The 16,425-nt window shown below is 39.4% G+C and overlaps 1 protein-coding gene across 1 annotated transcript; it reads left to right on the forward strand.

Annotated features, from left to right (window-relative positions):
- The first annotated feature begins 291 nt into the window (after nucleotides 1-291).
- On the forward strand, nucleotides 292-11,375 carry LOC121381718 (monocarboxylate transporter 12-like). The gene is made up of 4 exons (XM_041511099.1): nucleotides 292-554; nucleotides 8,548-8,752; nucleotides 9,435-9,578; nucleotides 10,570-11,375. The coding sequence occupies exons 1-4, from the start codon at nucleotides 501-503 to the stop codon at nucleotides 11,373-11,375; spliced, it is 1,209 nt and encodes a 402-aa protein (XP_041367033.1). The 5' UTR covers nucleotides 292-500.
- The last annotated feature ends 5,050 nt before the right edge of the window (nucleotides 11,376-16,425 follow it).

Here is a 16,425-nt window from a genome sequence, read left to right on the forward strand (position 1 = left end):
ATTTTATGCCTATGAGCCGCAAGGTTTAAAGCAAATAAACTACACATTGATAATTTTCGTGTTCCTTGATTAAAACAAAAACAATCACATAGTAATCACTATTGCACACACACACTACATGAAGACACCCGACAGCATCCACATTCAGCTAGGTTTCGACAATCTTCACCAGCAGTTTTCCAAGTTCGCTGCTGACCTATATCGTGACGTAGTGTCACATGATCACTCTCGTGGCCCAATCGGTGATTTCGATACATAGATTGGTCTCACTTTCACTGCATACAACCATGCAAAACATGTACAGTGCAAAATTAGCTGCATCAGTTTCGCTCGTTAGATACGTTTTAAAACAACTCGTTGCGAGATAAGTGGTATCTAACGGCCACTGATGTATTATTCTCTATTTATATTCAGCTGTATTAGAAAATGTTAACTTTATCAGCAATGGAAACTGATTTAGTACAACAGAACCTTCAGTAAAACAAACGCAGTTAAAAAGTATGAATCGAGACAAAACCGGATCGCATGTTGGTCGACAAACTACCAGACAAAAGGTACGTACATACTTCCCGATTATCTTACATGCCAGTGAGACAGTCCATTTGTGTATGTGCGTGTGTCTGTGCGCGCGTGTGAGTACGTGCATGTGTGTGTGTGTGCGTGACACAGAACAGAAGACACAACGCGTTTCCCAAACGGTATGTGTTGTATGTTTCTGGAATCTAGGTAAGGATTGTCTGATAATGATATACTAGTATATAAATCTACTTGGATATGTGCCAGTGTGACGTTTAGTGTATTCACAAGCCCGCACAATCGATATCTGTACCAAATGTCTGTCTAGCTCGAACGGCTTGTCTGCCCTGCCCCAAGTTCAGCCAACAAACGTTTCGCTAACTTCACCAACATTTTTATGGTATTTATTAGAGATTGAGTCTGGACTCTTAAGTTTTATAAGCACGAGCACTAAACGAGTTCCCGTGTGAGACCTTTTATATTACGAGTGTGTTTTCAATCGTACATCACGAGCAAATGCGTGTCATATACGATTAAAAACACATGTACACGAGTTGTAATATAAACGGTCTCACACGGGAACGAGTATAGTATTTTATTTATTACACCGGACATCAACGAACAAAAAGCAGAAGGACTTCCAAAATAACTAAGCAAGACATAAAAATGCAAACATTAAAGACCGCTTGCCTAATGACGTCATGTTATGGTCACTTTCATTTAGCTATTTTATGAAAGAAACTTTGCATTCCTACGCCACACATCTATCAATGAAGTTTACACAAACAATATTATCAACATATTCGAGGATAAACAAAATTATTAAAATATATATTTTGTTAAACTATGCTGCAAATATTAATTATAAGAACTGACAGTTAGTATTTTTCCGATGTAGCAAGAACCATGCGCACACATTTTGCATGGAGATTTATACAGAGTTGTACTGTTTGAAACAGCCTAATCAGAGGTCATGACCTCTGAAAGCGCATATTCTATAATGCAAAGAAACGATAAATATCACACGGGTATCTCTCCCACCGCGGTGTAATAAAAGGACGTCTGAAATAGATCCACTTGTGACGTGTGAGTTTATGTGAAACTGATTACAGTATGACGCTCAAAGGCGCAGACTCTGGTTTCAACCCGTAAACATGGACACTAAGTTTGGTTAAGTTACAAACCTGTAACACATTTGGATAACGTTACAAGAGAGTGAAACATGAGTCTGTGACGTTGAAACGGTGAAATATCGTTAAAAATAGACTAAAACACGACTCCATATCTGTTATTTCTCAGACGCACGTGCGTTTTTAAAAATATGGAAAATGCATTTTGTGGTATTAGAAACATCAGGATGACCAGAAACTTTTCGGTTGTACGGAAATGGAAGGGAGGAAGGAAATATTTTATTTAAAAACGCACTCGACACATTTTATTTACGGTTATAATGGCGTCGGACCACACATATATTAAGGACCACACATATATTGATAGAGGAAACCCGCTGTCGCCACTTCATGGGCTACCCTTTTCGATTAGCAGCAAGGGATCTTTTATATGCACCATCTTACAGACAGGACAGTACATACCACGGCTTTTGTTACACCAGTTGTGGAGCACTGGTTGGAACGAGAAATAGCCCAAAGGGTCCACCAACAGGAATCGATCTTTGATCGATCGCGCATCAGGTGAGCGCTGTAGCAATGAACTACGTCTCGCCCCCCCCCCCCCCTAAAGGACCCCGCGTTGAAAACAACCTTACAATGGCTTCATCTTATCCAGGCTTTTTGTTATTGTTTCATTGTTGTCTATATAATATGACAGCCCCCCCCCCCCCCCCCCCCTTAATACTCCCCTTCCTCTTCTCGTTTTGAGTACAATGTTTTGTTATGTCAGCATTTGCACACTCTGCTGGTTGTATTGCATTACGCCAGTTGCCAGGTGACAAGATCCGTCAGGCCATAGATAGGTTATGTTCACCTGGTTGTTTATCACTGTCATCGAAATAATTACTTCTGATATCTTGTTGCACTCGTACTAGGCATGTCATGTCATGTCATAGGGTTTTACGTGCACATTCAGAGCAAGCTGTTGTAGCGCACGCCTGTCGTGGGCGCAAGAGCCGGCCTTGGCCGGCTCTTCCGTCCATGACAGGAAAGGTGGGGGGAGGGGAAGGAGGGACCGCCTGCACTGGCAGGTGCAAGGGAGCACCAGCAGCCCGATTGAATCGGTAGCAGGCGGGTGGTCGTGGTGCTATGGAATTTGAATGGAGCCGTTAATGCCAAAGAGAAAGTGGTGCGTAATTTTGTTGAGGAAATTTTGGCGCAATTTTGAACGGTCGGTCGAAAGGTAAATGGCCGAGCTAATATAGGTTTTGATATTAGTGAATCGAGAGTAGTTCGTTAATTTTAGACCTTTACGATGCTGTGGTGTCTCCCTAGGTTGCCCATCGGGCCCTTATAAAGGGCCTGACCGCTTCTGGTCGAGGCATCACCAAGTACCAAGTTATTACCAGCAGCAAGTATTGGGGGTTTGGGTGGGGGAGGCCGATATTCTTTTGTTCAGCTTCTCCCGGGTGCATTGCAATTGTGTACTCGGAACGGTATTCTTTTGTCCGGTTCCTTATTAGAGCACGTGCTGGGCCATTAAATGGGGGGGGGGGGGGGGGGGGGGCGGATGCATTGTTATCATTAGTCAATGCATCCTGTGTACTGTTGCAGTGAGCGTGTAGTCTGTATGTAAATCCTAGTTTGGTGTTAAGGTTGTACTTATTGTCTTACGTCCCTACTCTAGTGAATTCAACGGTCATCATGACCACCCATCCCCCTCCGTCTTTGTATAGCATTGAACACAAATGACGGAGGGGGAGTTAGACTAATCTGGCTATCTAATTTGAAGGGTGGAACCCTTATAGTGTAGGTATTGGTTTAAAAAGCCTAATGCTTGACATACTTAACTTTATTACCAATCAATGAAAGAAAGAAAGAAAAGAAAGAAAAATAGGGTTAAAGTATCTAGTAGCAGTTGTATAGTTGACAGCTAAGTAATTAAGAATTTTTTTATTCCCGCCCCCTGAATAATTATTTTATAAAGAAATGAACTGATTGAGGCGAAATGAATGGTATCTATATGTTGGTAACTGTTAGTAATGTAGAATAATTTAGTAGGCTTACTTGGTTAGTCTTTTAAGTCAGTCTTGTTTTTCCTGCTTGCTATTTCCTCAGTTGCCCTAGTTGACTTACCTTAGTCAATCATGGTTTCATGCATCAGTAATAAAGACATGGTGCGAGTGCATAACACAATTGTGCAGTTTATTTACATGTGAGGTTCCTTGTTCGCGATTGGCTGGATTGGACCAGTGAAAATGCTGCAAGAGAAAGTGGTAATTAGTGGTATCCTATCTTGTTTGTTATAAGGGCCACAAAAACATTTGGGAGTGGTATACACCAATTGCAACACACGAGTTTCAGAACCTAAATAAATATTTACAGTAAGGTTAACAATGGTTATTAATTATTCGCTACCGTCCCGCCGTTGAACCCCGGGGTTGGAGTGCTTGTCGGTTGTGTGCTTAAGGTCGCTCTTCCCTCCCGGAGTTGTACAGGCGGGTGGTTTTGAATAATTGTTGATTAATAATTTTATTTTATGCCAGCTATCTAGTTTAAGTATATGCTTTTACTTGTGTCGTTTCACCGTTCTCCCCTCGGATTGGAATACATAGTCTGGTCGAGTGCGAAGGGTGGATGTTCCGCCAAGGGATCACAGGTGTCACGATTTAAGTATTGTCATATCTAGTAGTTATTAATCACTCGCTACCGTCCCGCCGTTGATCTCTCTGGTTGGAGTGCTTGTTGGTGGAGTGCTTAAGGTCGCTCTTCCATCCAAGAGATGTACAGGCGGGAGGTTTTGTGCAATAGTTAATTTATAGCTGCATTTATATCAGCTAACTAGTTTAGGCATATGGTTGTACTTTTGTCGTTTCACCGTTCTCTCCCCGGGTTGGAATACCTAGTCTGTTCGAGTGCGTAGGGTGGATGTTCCTTCCAGGGAGTCACAGGTGTCACGAGTTAAGTAGTATACAAATTACTTATCTTAGTTATAGATCGCCACCTTCCATCCGTTGGTCTCCCAGATTGGAGTGCGTGTCGGTTGAGTGTAGAAAGTCGCTCTTCCCTCCAGGAGACGTACAGGCGGGTGGTTGCGATCTTTTTATAATTTTTTAGCTTTTGACTAAATGACTTGCCAGGAGCCCAGTGGGTGCGCTACGGCTTCCCATCCTGCCTGCGATCGGTCGAGTTGGTGGTTCGCGCCGATCGAACGCTGGCACGGTGAGTGGCACGTGGCTTTTATAATTTTGGTTTGGTGGACAGGACGAATTGGTATACTGCTTTGAAGGTTTTGAGTTTGAGGAATTTATCAGGGTTAAGTAAAAAAATTAGGAGTAATTGTTTTATTTTGGTTGGCTTCGGTTATTCATTCTATCATTAGTTTTCTCTGGCTGTTGTGTAGCGTGCAATCCAGGAGGTAGTGTTTCATATCCTCCCGGGTGCCACATTCGCAGTCAGGATTTAGTTTGGTGAAAGAGCAGCTGTTGAGCTGTGAAGATTTACCTATGCGTAGTTTAGTGATTAGTTTATCCACATAAGTGTTTAGGTGTTTAAGTCGGATAGAGTTGACCAGTGGCTTGATGTTATAGTGCCATGTATTGGTTGATAGGTCCCAGTTTGCCTGCCATTGATTAATGTAGTGTTTTCTTGCTTTTGACATTAGTTCTGATATTCCTAAAGGTAGTGCTGTAATTGTACTAGTGATTGAAAGTGCAGTTTTGGCTCCATAGTCAGCTATTTCATTGCCAATTATACCTACATAGGCTGGGACCCATTCGAATACTATTGTTAGATTAAGCTGGTTTATTTCTTGAAGTTTATTATGGATAGCTGCGAGGATATCTGGCCTGGTAGATTTATTAGTTTGAAGTGATTGGATGGAGCTAAGACTATCTGAAAAGATAACGCTTTTAGGGTATTGTTTATTTTTAATCCAGATTAGCGCTTCATAGATGGCTGTCAGTTCTGCTGTATAGACTGATAGATTATCTGACAGCCTGGCATATTTAACTAGTTTAGAGTGTTTGGATATTTTTTCTTCAACTATTGCGAAGCCAACCCTACCGTTATCTGGATTTTTTTAGCCATCCGTATAGATATAGATATGCTCAGGGTAGTTTTCATTAGCTGTGGCTTCAAACAGGACTTTCTTAAATGGTGGAAAGGGGGTTTGATCAGTAGCTTTTTTGATTAGGTATGGAGTGTGGCATTCAATTGGCTGGTTGAGTTGGTACAGAGCCACAGGTGTGTTATCAATTCTTACCTCTATTTCAAGTTTACTAGCCCTACTGGCAGATGAATCATTAAGTTTTTTATTAGTTTTAAATTCTAGCCCTGGTTTTGCTATTATGGGGGTAAGTTCCTGAACTGGGTGATCTAATTTAAGCGAATGGATTTTAAGATGGTAGTTGAGATGTTGAAGATTACGGCGGTATTTAAGTGGCATAATGTTAAATTCAACTTCTAGGCTTTGGCCACTAGTATTAGCTGGAACTTTAGCTATTGTTCTAAGAGCTTGGTTTTGGATGATATCTAGTTTTTGCAGTAGCTTTGGGGAGGCGCAACTGTAGGCTTGGGCTCCATAGTCTATCCTGGAGAGTATACATGCTTTGTAAACCATAAGCATTGCCTCTGTTTGCGCTCCCCAGCTGATGCCTGAGATTGCTCTTAGTAAGATTAGAGTATTTTTAGCTTGTCTGACGATATCATTAATATGATCACTAAAGGTTAGTTTTGAGTCGAAGGTGACTCCTAGGAATTTGAATTTGCTAACTCTTGGGATTGGCTTATTGTTTGAGGTTATTTGAAGGTTATCTGGCGAGTTGACTTTATTAAATAACATACAAACTGTTTTAGTTTCAGATAATTTAATGCCCCAGTCCAGGGCCCACTTATTTAATTTGTTCATAACGTCTTGCATTAAATTAAATAGATTCTTGGTTACTCTGCCTATGCGCCAGATGGCGCAGTCATCGGCAAACAGTGCTGTGTTTAATGGAGTGGTTGATTTAATTTTACCTTTAGCATTAAGTGCTTTAGTTATGTCATTAATAAATATGTTAAATAAGGTTGGTGATAGGACCGAGCCTTGTGGTATTCCGTTAATTATTTCTGTTTTATCTGAGTAGTGGCCGTTTACTCTGACTGAGATTGATCTATTATGGGTAAAATTATTGATAAAGTTAAACATGTTTCCTTTAATTCCATTAGTTTGTAGTTTATTGAGTAGGTCTTGTCTCCATACCATATCAAATGCTTTTTCAATGTCTATGAATATTGCTAATACTTTGTTAGATTTGCGGAAGGCATCGTTTATATTGTTTTGAAGTCTGACTATTTGGTCTATTATTGAATGTTTGGATCTAAATCCACTTTGTACATTTGTAATTAGGTTATTTTCTAGTAAGTAGTTATTTAATCTTTTATTAATGACAAACTTTGTTTTTTGTCTGGTGCTTTGTTTACTGGGGAGAGTTGAACTTGATCAAGATTTGTGGTCCCAACTCCGTGTGTAGGACCGGCCTCGGTGGCGTAGTGGTTAGGCCATCGGTCTACAGTCTGGTAGGTACTGGGTTCGGATCCCAGTCGAGGCGTGGGATTTTTAATCCAGATACCGACTCCGAACCCTGAGTGAGTGCTTCGCAAGGCTCAGTGGGTAGGTTTAAACCACTTGCACCGACCAGTGATCCATAACTGGTTCAACAAAGGCCATGGTTTGTGCTATCCTGCCTGTGGGAAGTGCAAATAAAAGATCCCTCGCTGCTAATCGGAAAGAGTAGCCCATTTAGTGGCGACAGCGGTTTCCTCTCAAAATCTGTGTGGTCCTTAACCATATGTCTCACGCCATATAACCGTAAATAAAATGTGTTGAGTGCGTCATTAAATAAAACATTTCTTTCTTTCCGTGTGTAAGAGGACTGTCACCTTATTTGACTCAACAGTACAGGCTCGAAATGCCTTTCTATAGCTCCCTTAAACAAAATGATGCCTGAAAGCGCAGATAGATGTGCATAGAATAAACTGTAACTAATTGAGCTCCGTGGTCTAGTGGATCAGCTGCTGGATAATCAAGCTGACGACACTGGTTCAAATCCCATCAAAGCTGGCTCACACTTTCATTCATCTTTCTCATCTATCACCTTCTGCCTATCATTCTCATTATCTTAATATATTTACTCTTCAAATAAAGTAGGGGAACTCTAATAAGAATTTACAAAAATTGTAAGGTATATTAGCTGTGGTGAATGGTTATATATAATAATAGTGAATTAATTTGGCAAACATTACAACCGGTAGTTCAGTATTACAGTAGGTTTTATGAACACCAACGATCTTGAAGGACGATTGGGGTCAGAAGTGAGTTTTTTTATCAGTAAATCGCAAATTCAAACAATAAAAATGACTAAAAACAAAACAATAACAACTGTATGATCAACGGAATGAAGATGATTGACAGATATAATGTCCCACACAAACGCCTACCTGTCTCAACTGTTTTTATGTATTTCTCTGCACCCACCTGGCATCCTCGTCCTCTGCCGCTAATAAAGCTGGTCTGACGACCGCTGGTAGTAGGGGTGTATAGTAGGTGATTACAAGTGCCTCTTAACAATGGCAGAAGTAACTACTGAACACTCCCCGAAGTGGTCAGACTAAGCCCACAGCTTAAAAGCTGATGGGGAATGGCATGTATGTGGTACGAACAGCCACGTGAGACAAGCACCTGTTGCATTTACAGAGACAAGGACTGGGATGTGGAGAGGACAGGAGGAGTTGCCAGATCAGGAAGAAATCAGATGGAATTCAAAGAAGAGAAAGGAAACGGGGCAGTGGGATTAAAAACAAAGAAGAAGAAAAAAAGAAACTATTTTGTAGAAATATTCCTCAAATTTACTTTTCACTTTTTTTTGTGTGTGCGCAGGTTCCACCAGATGACATGAAACAAGTCGGCATAAATCAGCACGCGTGGGTCATAGTAGCAGCGTCCTTCTTTTCTCTCTTACTGAATTCCAGCCTCTGTTTTAGTGTTGGGGTGCTGCACGTGCGGTTGGTGGAAACATACCCAGAGAACGTCAACAGTGTCGCCTGGCTTGGCTCTGTTTTAGTCAGCATGACTGCGCTTTCAGGTATGGTTTTAATTCTAATATAGTTTCATCTTTTCAAAAAATATTTTATATTTTATAAATTGTTTAGTTTTTTCTGTCACTATGATGCTAAAGGGTTTTACGTGCACATTCAGAACAAGCTGTTGTAGCGCACGCCTGTCGTGGGCACAAGAACCGGCCTTGGCCGGCCCCTCCGTCCACGACAGGAAAGGTGGGGGGGGGGGGAGGAGGGACCGCCTGCACTGGCAGGTGTAAGGGAGCACCAGCAGCCCGATTGAATCGGTGGCAGGCGGGTGGGGGTGGTGGTGGTGCTATGGAATTTTGAATGGAGCCGTTAAATGCCAAAGAGAAAAGGTGCGCAATTTTGTTGAGTAATTTTGGCGCAATTTTGAACGGTCGGTCGAAAGGTAAATGATCGAGCTAGTATAGGTTTTGAATCGAGAGTAACTCGTTAGTGAATCGAGAGTAGCTCGTTAATTATAGACCTTCATGATGCTGGTTGTCTCCCTAGGTTGTCCGTAGGGTCCTGATAAGGACCTGACCTCTTTTGGTCGTGGCATAACAACCCAGAGGAGACTCGTGCAATTGTGTAACGGTGTCTTGCTCACGATTCGTTTTATATGTTGTCATAAGGAAACCCGTAATAAAACGCGAGAAATTGATTTTGTTTTTTTTGGAACTATACATTTCCCACCTTTTTTAGGCCCTGTTGCCAGCCTCGTTATCAATTTATACGATTGTCGGACATGCGCAGTATTAGCTGGAATTATTGGAGTCACTGGCTTTGTTGGTAGTTATTTTGCATCCAATCTGTCGACCCTCTTCGTATCTTACGCTTTAACAGTAGGTGAGTATATATTCTACATATAAATGTATATATTTTAATAATCTAAAGTCTTTAGCTTAATTTATTTAGTACATTATTGTTTCATAAAGAAGCAAAGCAGCATTAAAAATTCAAAAGGTGCGAGATGTAGCTCAGTCGATAGAGCACTCGCCTGGTGTGCTTGCGTCGTGAGATCGAATCAACTCAGTGGACACACTGAGTGATATGAGTATGTCCCGACCTAACCAGTACACCACAATTGTTATCAAAGGCCGTGGTATGTGCTATCCAGTATGTGGGAAATTGCATATAAAAGACTCCTTGCTACTATTTTTTTTTTTAACGGATTTCCTCTCTGAGACTATTTGAGGATGTGACGTAGTCCAGTGGTAGAGCGCTCTGTTGATGCGCGGTTTGTCTGGGATCGATCCCCGTCGGTAGACCCATTGGGCTATTTCTCCTTCCAGCCAGTGCACCACAACTGGTATATCAAAGGCAGTGGTAAGTGCTGTCCTGTCTGAGATGGTGCATATAAAAGATCCCTTGCTACTAATGGGAAAATGTAGCGGGTTTCCTCTCTAAGACATGTCAAAATTACAAATATTTGACATCAAATATCCGACGATAACTAAATCAATATGCTCTAGTAGTGTCGTTAAAAACAAAAAAATTAAAACTTCTGTATCATAGTTGCATATACATTTATCTATGATTTATCTAAGTTAATCTCTGTATTATTAGCTTGGGAATATGACACTGAAATACGACTTCATCTCCTTTTTTAACACTACGTCCAGCTACTTCTTTTTCTGTCTACAACATTATTGTCATGTCATGTCATAGGGTTTTGCGTGCATTTTCAGAAGCTGTTGTAGCGAACGCTTGTCATGGGCGCAGGTCCAGGAAAGGAAAAGGGTAGGGGTGGGTTTCAGAAGGGACCGTCCACGCTGGCGGTTGAGTCAATGTAGTGGTGCTATCTGGGTGAAGTATATTAAACTTTTTTTCTCTTCAGGTTTGGGTTTAGGACTATCCCATACATCAGCCATGGTGATTTTAACCTACTATTTTAAGGAAGACACTTCCACTGCTGCAGGAATTACTACGACGGGGATTGGACTCGGGATGTTTGTTTATCCCGTTCTAACCGACTTCCTTCTCGAGACGTACGGTCTCCGTGGAACATTTCTCATTCTAGGAGGTGTTGTCTTTCAAAGCTGCGTGTGCGGTATGCTGATGCGGCCGTCAGAATTTGAACATAGCCGTCGAGAGATGTTCCTGAGTGGTCGGACCAGACGACAGCTGGTGATCTACGCCATCTCTGGCGGAGACTACACCCAGTGTTGTTCCATTCTGACCAACATTCCTTTCCTACTGCTATTCCTCAGTTACTTCACCGTCGCCTTGGCAACGTCATCTTTGTATCTGTATCTCCCGGACTATTTCGTTCAGCGCGGAGCATCGCTCCAAGCCGCATCGTTCAGTCTATCCGTGTCTGGAATAGGCTCAGGAATATCGAGAATGATTACTGGTTTCGCTGCCAGTGATCCGCGAATTGGAAGTATTATATTAATAGCAGGTTTGACTGGTATCACTGGCGTTCTTGTCGTGTTCACCAACCTCTTTAGTGTGACGTCAGCGGGGCAGCTGTCATACGGGTTCTTGCTTGGACTGTACACTGGTGGCGTGTGGGTAATATCGGGATCATCCGCTCTTACTTTACTGGGCGTAGAAAGACTTGCAACCGGTTTCGGATTGTTGATGTTGTCCATAGGTCTTGGCTACCTTGTTGGACCGCCACTGGCAGGTAACTACATATAAAATAGATTTATGTAAGCTGGTGTTTCTTCATGTTTGTACTAAATTCTAGCCATTGTTTTGAAAAGCGAAACAATCTACATAATCAAATTGTACACCCTCATACGTCACGCAACAATAGGTGAATTCATTAATGCCGGGGTGTCATTACACATCCATCCATCCATCCATCCATTCCTTCATTCATTCACTCATTCATTCATTCATGCATTTCTTCATTCCTTCATTCATCCATATCTCCACTCATCCATTTATCTTTCCTTCATCGTTGATTTATTCATCCATCAGGTCCTTGCTTTCTTCATCAGTCATTCATTAATTCACCGGCAGGGGGAAGGGGGGGGGGGGGATGTAGCCCAGTGGTAAAGGGCTCGCTTGATGCGCGGTCGGTTTGGGATCGATCCCCGTTGGTGTGTCCATTTGGGATATTTTTCGTTCCAGCAGTGCACCACGACTGGTATATCAAAGACCGTGATATGTGCTATTCTGTCTGTTGGATGGTACATATAAAAGATTCCTTGCTATTAATGGAAAAAGTCCTGTCCTGGACGGAGTAGCCAGTGAAAGTCAACACCTGCGCCCATGACAGGCGTGTGCTACAACAACTTGTTCTGAATGTGTACATTAAGACATATGACTTGACCTGACCTAATGGGAAAAAATATAGCAGGTTTCCTCGCTAACACTATATGTCACAATAGCCAAATGTTTGACATCCAAAAGCCAATGATTAATAAATCAATGTGTTCTAGTGTTGTCGTTAAACAAAACAAAAACTTTTCATTAATTACAAACATACCTGGCATAATAACTGTACACTGGTTTAGTTTGTTTTGTAATTTTAGATGATGCGGATGATATTGATATTTTTTTATGACGATGATGGCAGTGGCTACGCTGATTAAAGTTAAAGTTTGTTTTGTTTAACGACACCACTAGTGCACACTGATTTATAAATAATCCGCTGTTGAATGTCAGACAGTGTGTACAATTTTCCATTACTAGCAATGGATCTTTTATATGCACCAATCCACTGACAGGATAGCACATACCACTGCTTTTGATATACCAGTCGTGGTGCACTGGCTGGATCGAATGGTAGAGCGTTCGCCTGATGCGCGGTCCGTCTAGGATCGATAGGTCCAATGGGCTATTTCTCGTCCCAGCCAGTGCTCCACAAGTGGTGCAACAAAGGCCTTGGTGTGTACTATCCTGTTTATGAGATGGTGCATATAAAATATATTTTGTTCCTAATTAAAATTACTCCATGACTTGGCGGCTGAAGATTTCATCTCTAATTACCTCTGTAGTCATTAAGTTATTAACTGAATGTGTAAATAGAGAAAATGAGTGGTCGTTGGATACCATTTATCTCACAACAAATTGTTCTAAAATGTGTCTAACGAGCGAAAGCGAGTTTCATACATTTTTACCGGCCTCGGTGGCGCAGTGGTTAAGCCATCGGACTACAGACTGGTAGGTACAGGGTTCGCAGCCCGATACCGGCTCCAACCTAGAGCGAGTTCTTAAGGGCTCAATGGGTAGGTGTATGGCCACTACACACTCTTCTCTCTCACTAACCACTAACCAAATAACCCACAGTCCTGGAGAGATATAGCTGCGGTGTATGTCCAGGACAGCGTGCTTGAACCTTAATTGGAAATAAGTTGAAATGTTTAATTCATTTCACTTCAGATATCTAAAATGTATAAATAATTTGGTGGTCCGTCTAGATCAGAATAAATTAGAAGTAAGACGTTAAATACATTGCTTCTTCTCTTAAAAAAGCTAGTACTACTACTACTACTACTACTACTACTACTAATACTATTACTACTACTATTACTCATACTACTACTATTACTCATACTACTACTATTACTACTACTAGTACTACTACTATTACTAATACTACTATTACTCATATTACTACTATTACTACTACTACTACTACTACTACTACTACTACTACTACTACTACTACTACTATACTACTACTACTACTACTACTACTACTACTACTACTACTGGTACAAGTACTACTACTACACTACTACTACTACTATTACTAGTACTACTACTTTACTACTACTACCACTACTGATACTGCTACTACTAACAATAATACTATTACTACTACTATTACTACTACTACTACTACTACTACTACTACTACTACTACTACTACTACTACTACTACTACTACTACTATTACTACTACTACTACTTTACTACTACTACCACTACTGATACTGCTACTACTAACAATAATACTATTACTACTATTACTACTACTACACTACTACTACTACTAATACTACTACTACTACTACTACTACTACTACTACTACTACTATACTACTACTACTACTACTGGTACTAGTACTACTACTACACTACTACTACTACTATTACTAGTACTACTACTTTACTACTACTACCACTACTGATACTGCTACTACTAACAATAATACTATTACTACTACTATTACTACTACTACTACTACTACTACTACTACTACCTACTACTACTACTACTACTACTACCACTATTACTACTATACTACTAACTACGTACTATTATACTAGCTACTACTAATACTTTACTACTACTACTATACTACTACTACTACCTATATTACTACTACTACTACTTCATTACTACTAACTACTACTACTTACTATTACTACTACTACTACATACTACTACTACTACTACTAACTACATACTATTACTACTATTATCTACGACTACTACTACTACTACTACTACTACTGACCTATTTCATACTAACTACTTATTTACTACTACTAACATCCTTTCTTCTAACTAATACTTACTTATTAACTACTACTAACTAACTATTACTACTTACTTACTTATTTACTTACTAACATACTTAGTTTTAATATACTAACTACTCTACTTTTTATTACTTACTACTGCTACTTACTTCCTACTACTTCCTATACTAACTTACTACTACAATTAACTACTTACTATTAATCTACTAACTCTTACTACTACTTACCTCCTTACTTACTACTATTCTACTACTACCTTACTATTCTTACTACACATCCTAATTAACTACTACTACTTACTTCTACTACTAACTATTCTTACTGACAAACTTCACTACTAACTAACTAAAATACTTACTAACTTACTAACAAATACTTACTACTAACATACTTACTACTCTTATTTACTACTAACTTACCTTACTTACTAACTTCTTATTTACTACTACCTACTTACTACTACTACACTACTATATACTACTATACTATCTATTACTACGTTACTACTATCTATACTACTATATACGATTTTTAGCTAATACTAACTACTACTACTTACTATTGTAATATACTCACTACGACTACTACATATTACTACTACTACTCCATACTATCTCCTACTACTCTACTACTACTATTACTAACTTCTACTCTTACTACTATATACTTTACTACTATACTAGATCATTATCTCTACTACTACTACTAGATACTACTATAACGCCTTTGTATACTCCTATATTATCCTACTATACTATTACCTCCGCCTATACTTACTATTCCCTATCCTACATTCCTACTCTACTCTTATTACTATACTATACTCCTACAATATATTACTATACTACTATATTCTACTCCTATTACTATCTATACTATATTCCTACTACTAACTTTATACTACTTCCTCTTATATACTACTCCTATTATTACTACTACTCACTACTACTTAATACATCTATATTACTAATCTAACTTATCTATTCTACTACTTACCCTTATACTACTACTACTACTACTACTTGTATACTAGTACTAACTATACTTTATACTACTACGATTATTATACTACTATATATACTACGTATACTATCCTTATATACTACTATATCTTATACTACTACTGATTATACTACTATGCTATTATTATTCATACTATTACTATACTTACTATATGATACACTATACTACTTAATATACTCTATAATGTACTATACTATTCTACTACTAATATTATTATATACTACTAGTATATCTACATATTTTTTGACTACTACTACTGAAATTAATACTTAACTACTACACTACTACTACTACTACTATCTATTATCTTACTACTACTACTATCCTATTACTACTACTAATATGATTACTACTATACTATTACTATGACTACTACGAAAAATATCAACAAGAAAACCACGCGTGATCGATCGATCGTAATTTGTTTGTCTCCACAGTATTTTTTAGTACCTATTTCATAAAATTCACTGAAGAGAATATGTAATTAACACCTAAATACTAAATGATAAAAGTTAAAATTATATGTTTTTAATCATGATTAACCCCCGTCAACGGTTTCGGGCCGTACCCTCAGGGGTGGGGGGGGGGCTGGGGCAGCTGCCCCCCCCCCCATGCGAATCTTGTCCGTTTTTTTTTTTTATAATCTCCAGTCATACATAGAAATGTTTAATCTTTATAGTATGTTAAAAATTATTTATAAATTTAGTGCCCCCCATGGATTTGGTCAAGGGTACGGCCTTGGGTTTTCGTTTTATCACATTACCCGATGATGTTGTAAGCACAGGTTAATTCATAAATCAAAGAAAAACTTTACTTGTAACAGATACTTCGTTGTAAACTTAACAACCAAATAATATTTTTTAAAAAATCGTTTTTACAGTCCGACTGGTATTCTAATTAATTTGGTTGATTCAACAAATTAGTTGTGTCAGCCGGAAACTCAATCGGCAAAAGTCCAAATATTCCGAATATTCACGAGCACGACCGGTCGGTGTTTTCTAGCCCCTGTGTATTTCTCAACCAGGATATTTGTATAACATTTGCGATGAGACCCCGCGGATTCTTCTGTTTTTTTTGTTAAGTACAACATTGCTAAAAATTTGATACGTTTTTAAAACATAATTTTTTACTGTCCGCGGATAACATAAGGTAAGTATGCTTGTCAGAGTAACTTTTCACTGTTGGGACAAACCGGACAAGTGGCTATTTCGACACGCGGCATGTT

Source organism: Gigantopelta aegis, chromosome 1 (genome assembly GCF_016097555.1).
Source record: "Gigantopelta aegis isolate Gae_Host chromosome 1, Gae_host_genome, whole genome shotgun sequence".
Taxonomy (NCBI): Eukaryota; Metazoa; Mollusca; class Gastropoda; order Neomphalida; family Peltospiridae; genus Gigantopelta; species Gigantopelta aegis.

Bases quoted from the DNA above. Each gene is read 5' to 3' on its own strand.
- LOC121381718 (XM_041511099.1), top strand. From the start codon at position 501: ATGAATCGAGACAAAACCGGATCGCATGTTGGTCGACAAACTACCAGA. The intron at 8,753-9,434 runs GTATGGTTTTAA...CACCTTTTTTAG, and splicing joins CAGCATGACTGCGCTTTCAG to GCCCTGTTGCCAGCCTCGTT. The intron at 9,579-10,569 runs GTGAGTATATAT...TTTTCTCTTCAG, and splicing joins ATCTTACGCTTTAACAGTAG to GTTTGGGTTTAGGACTATCC.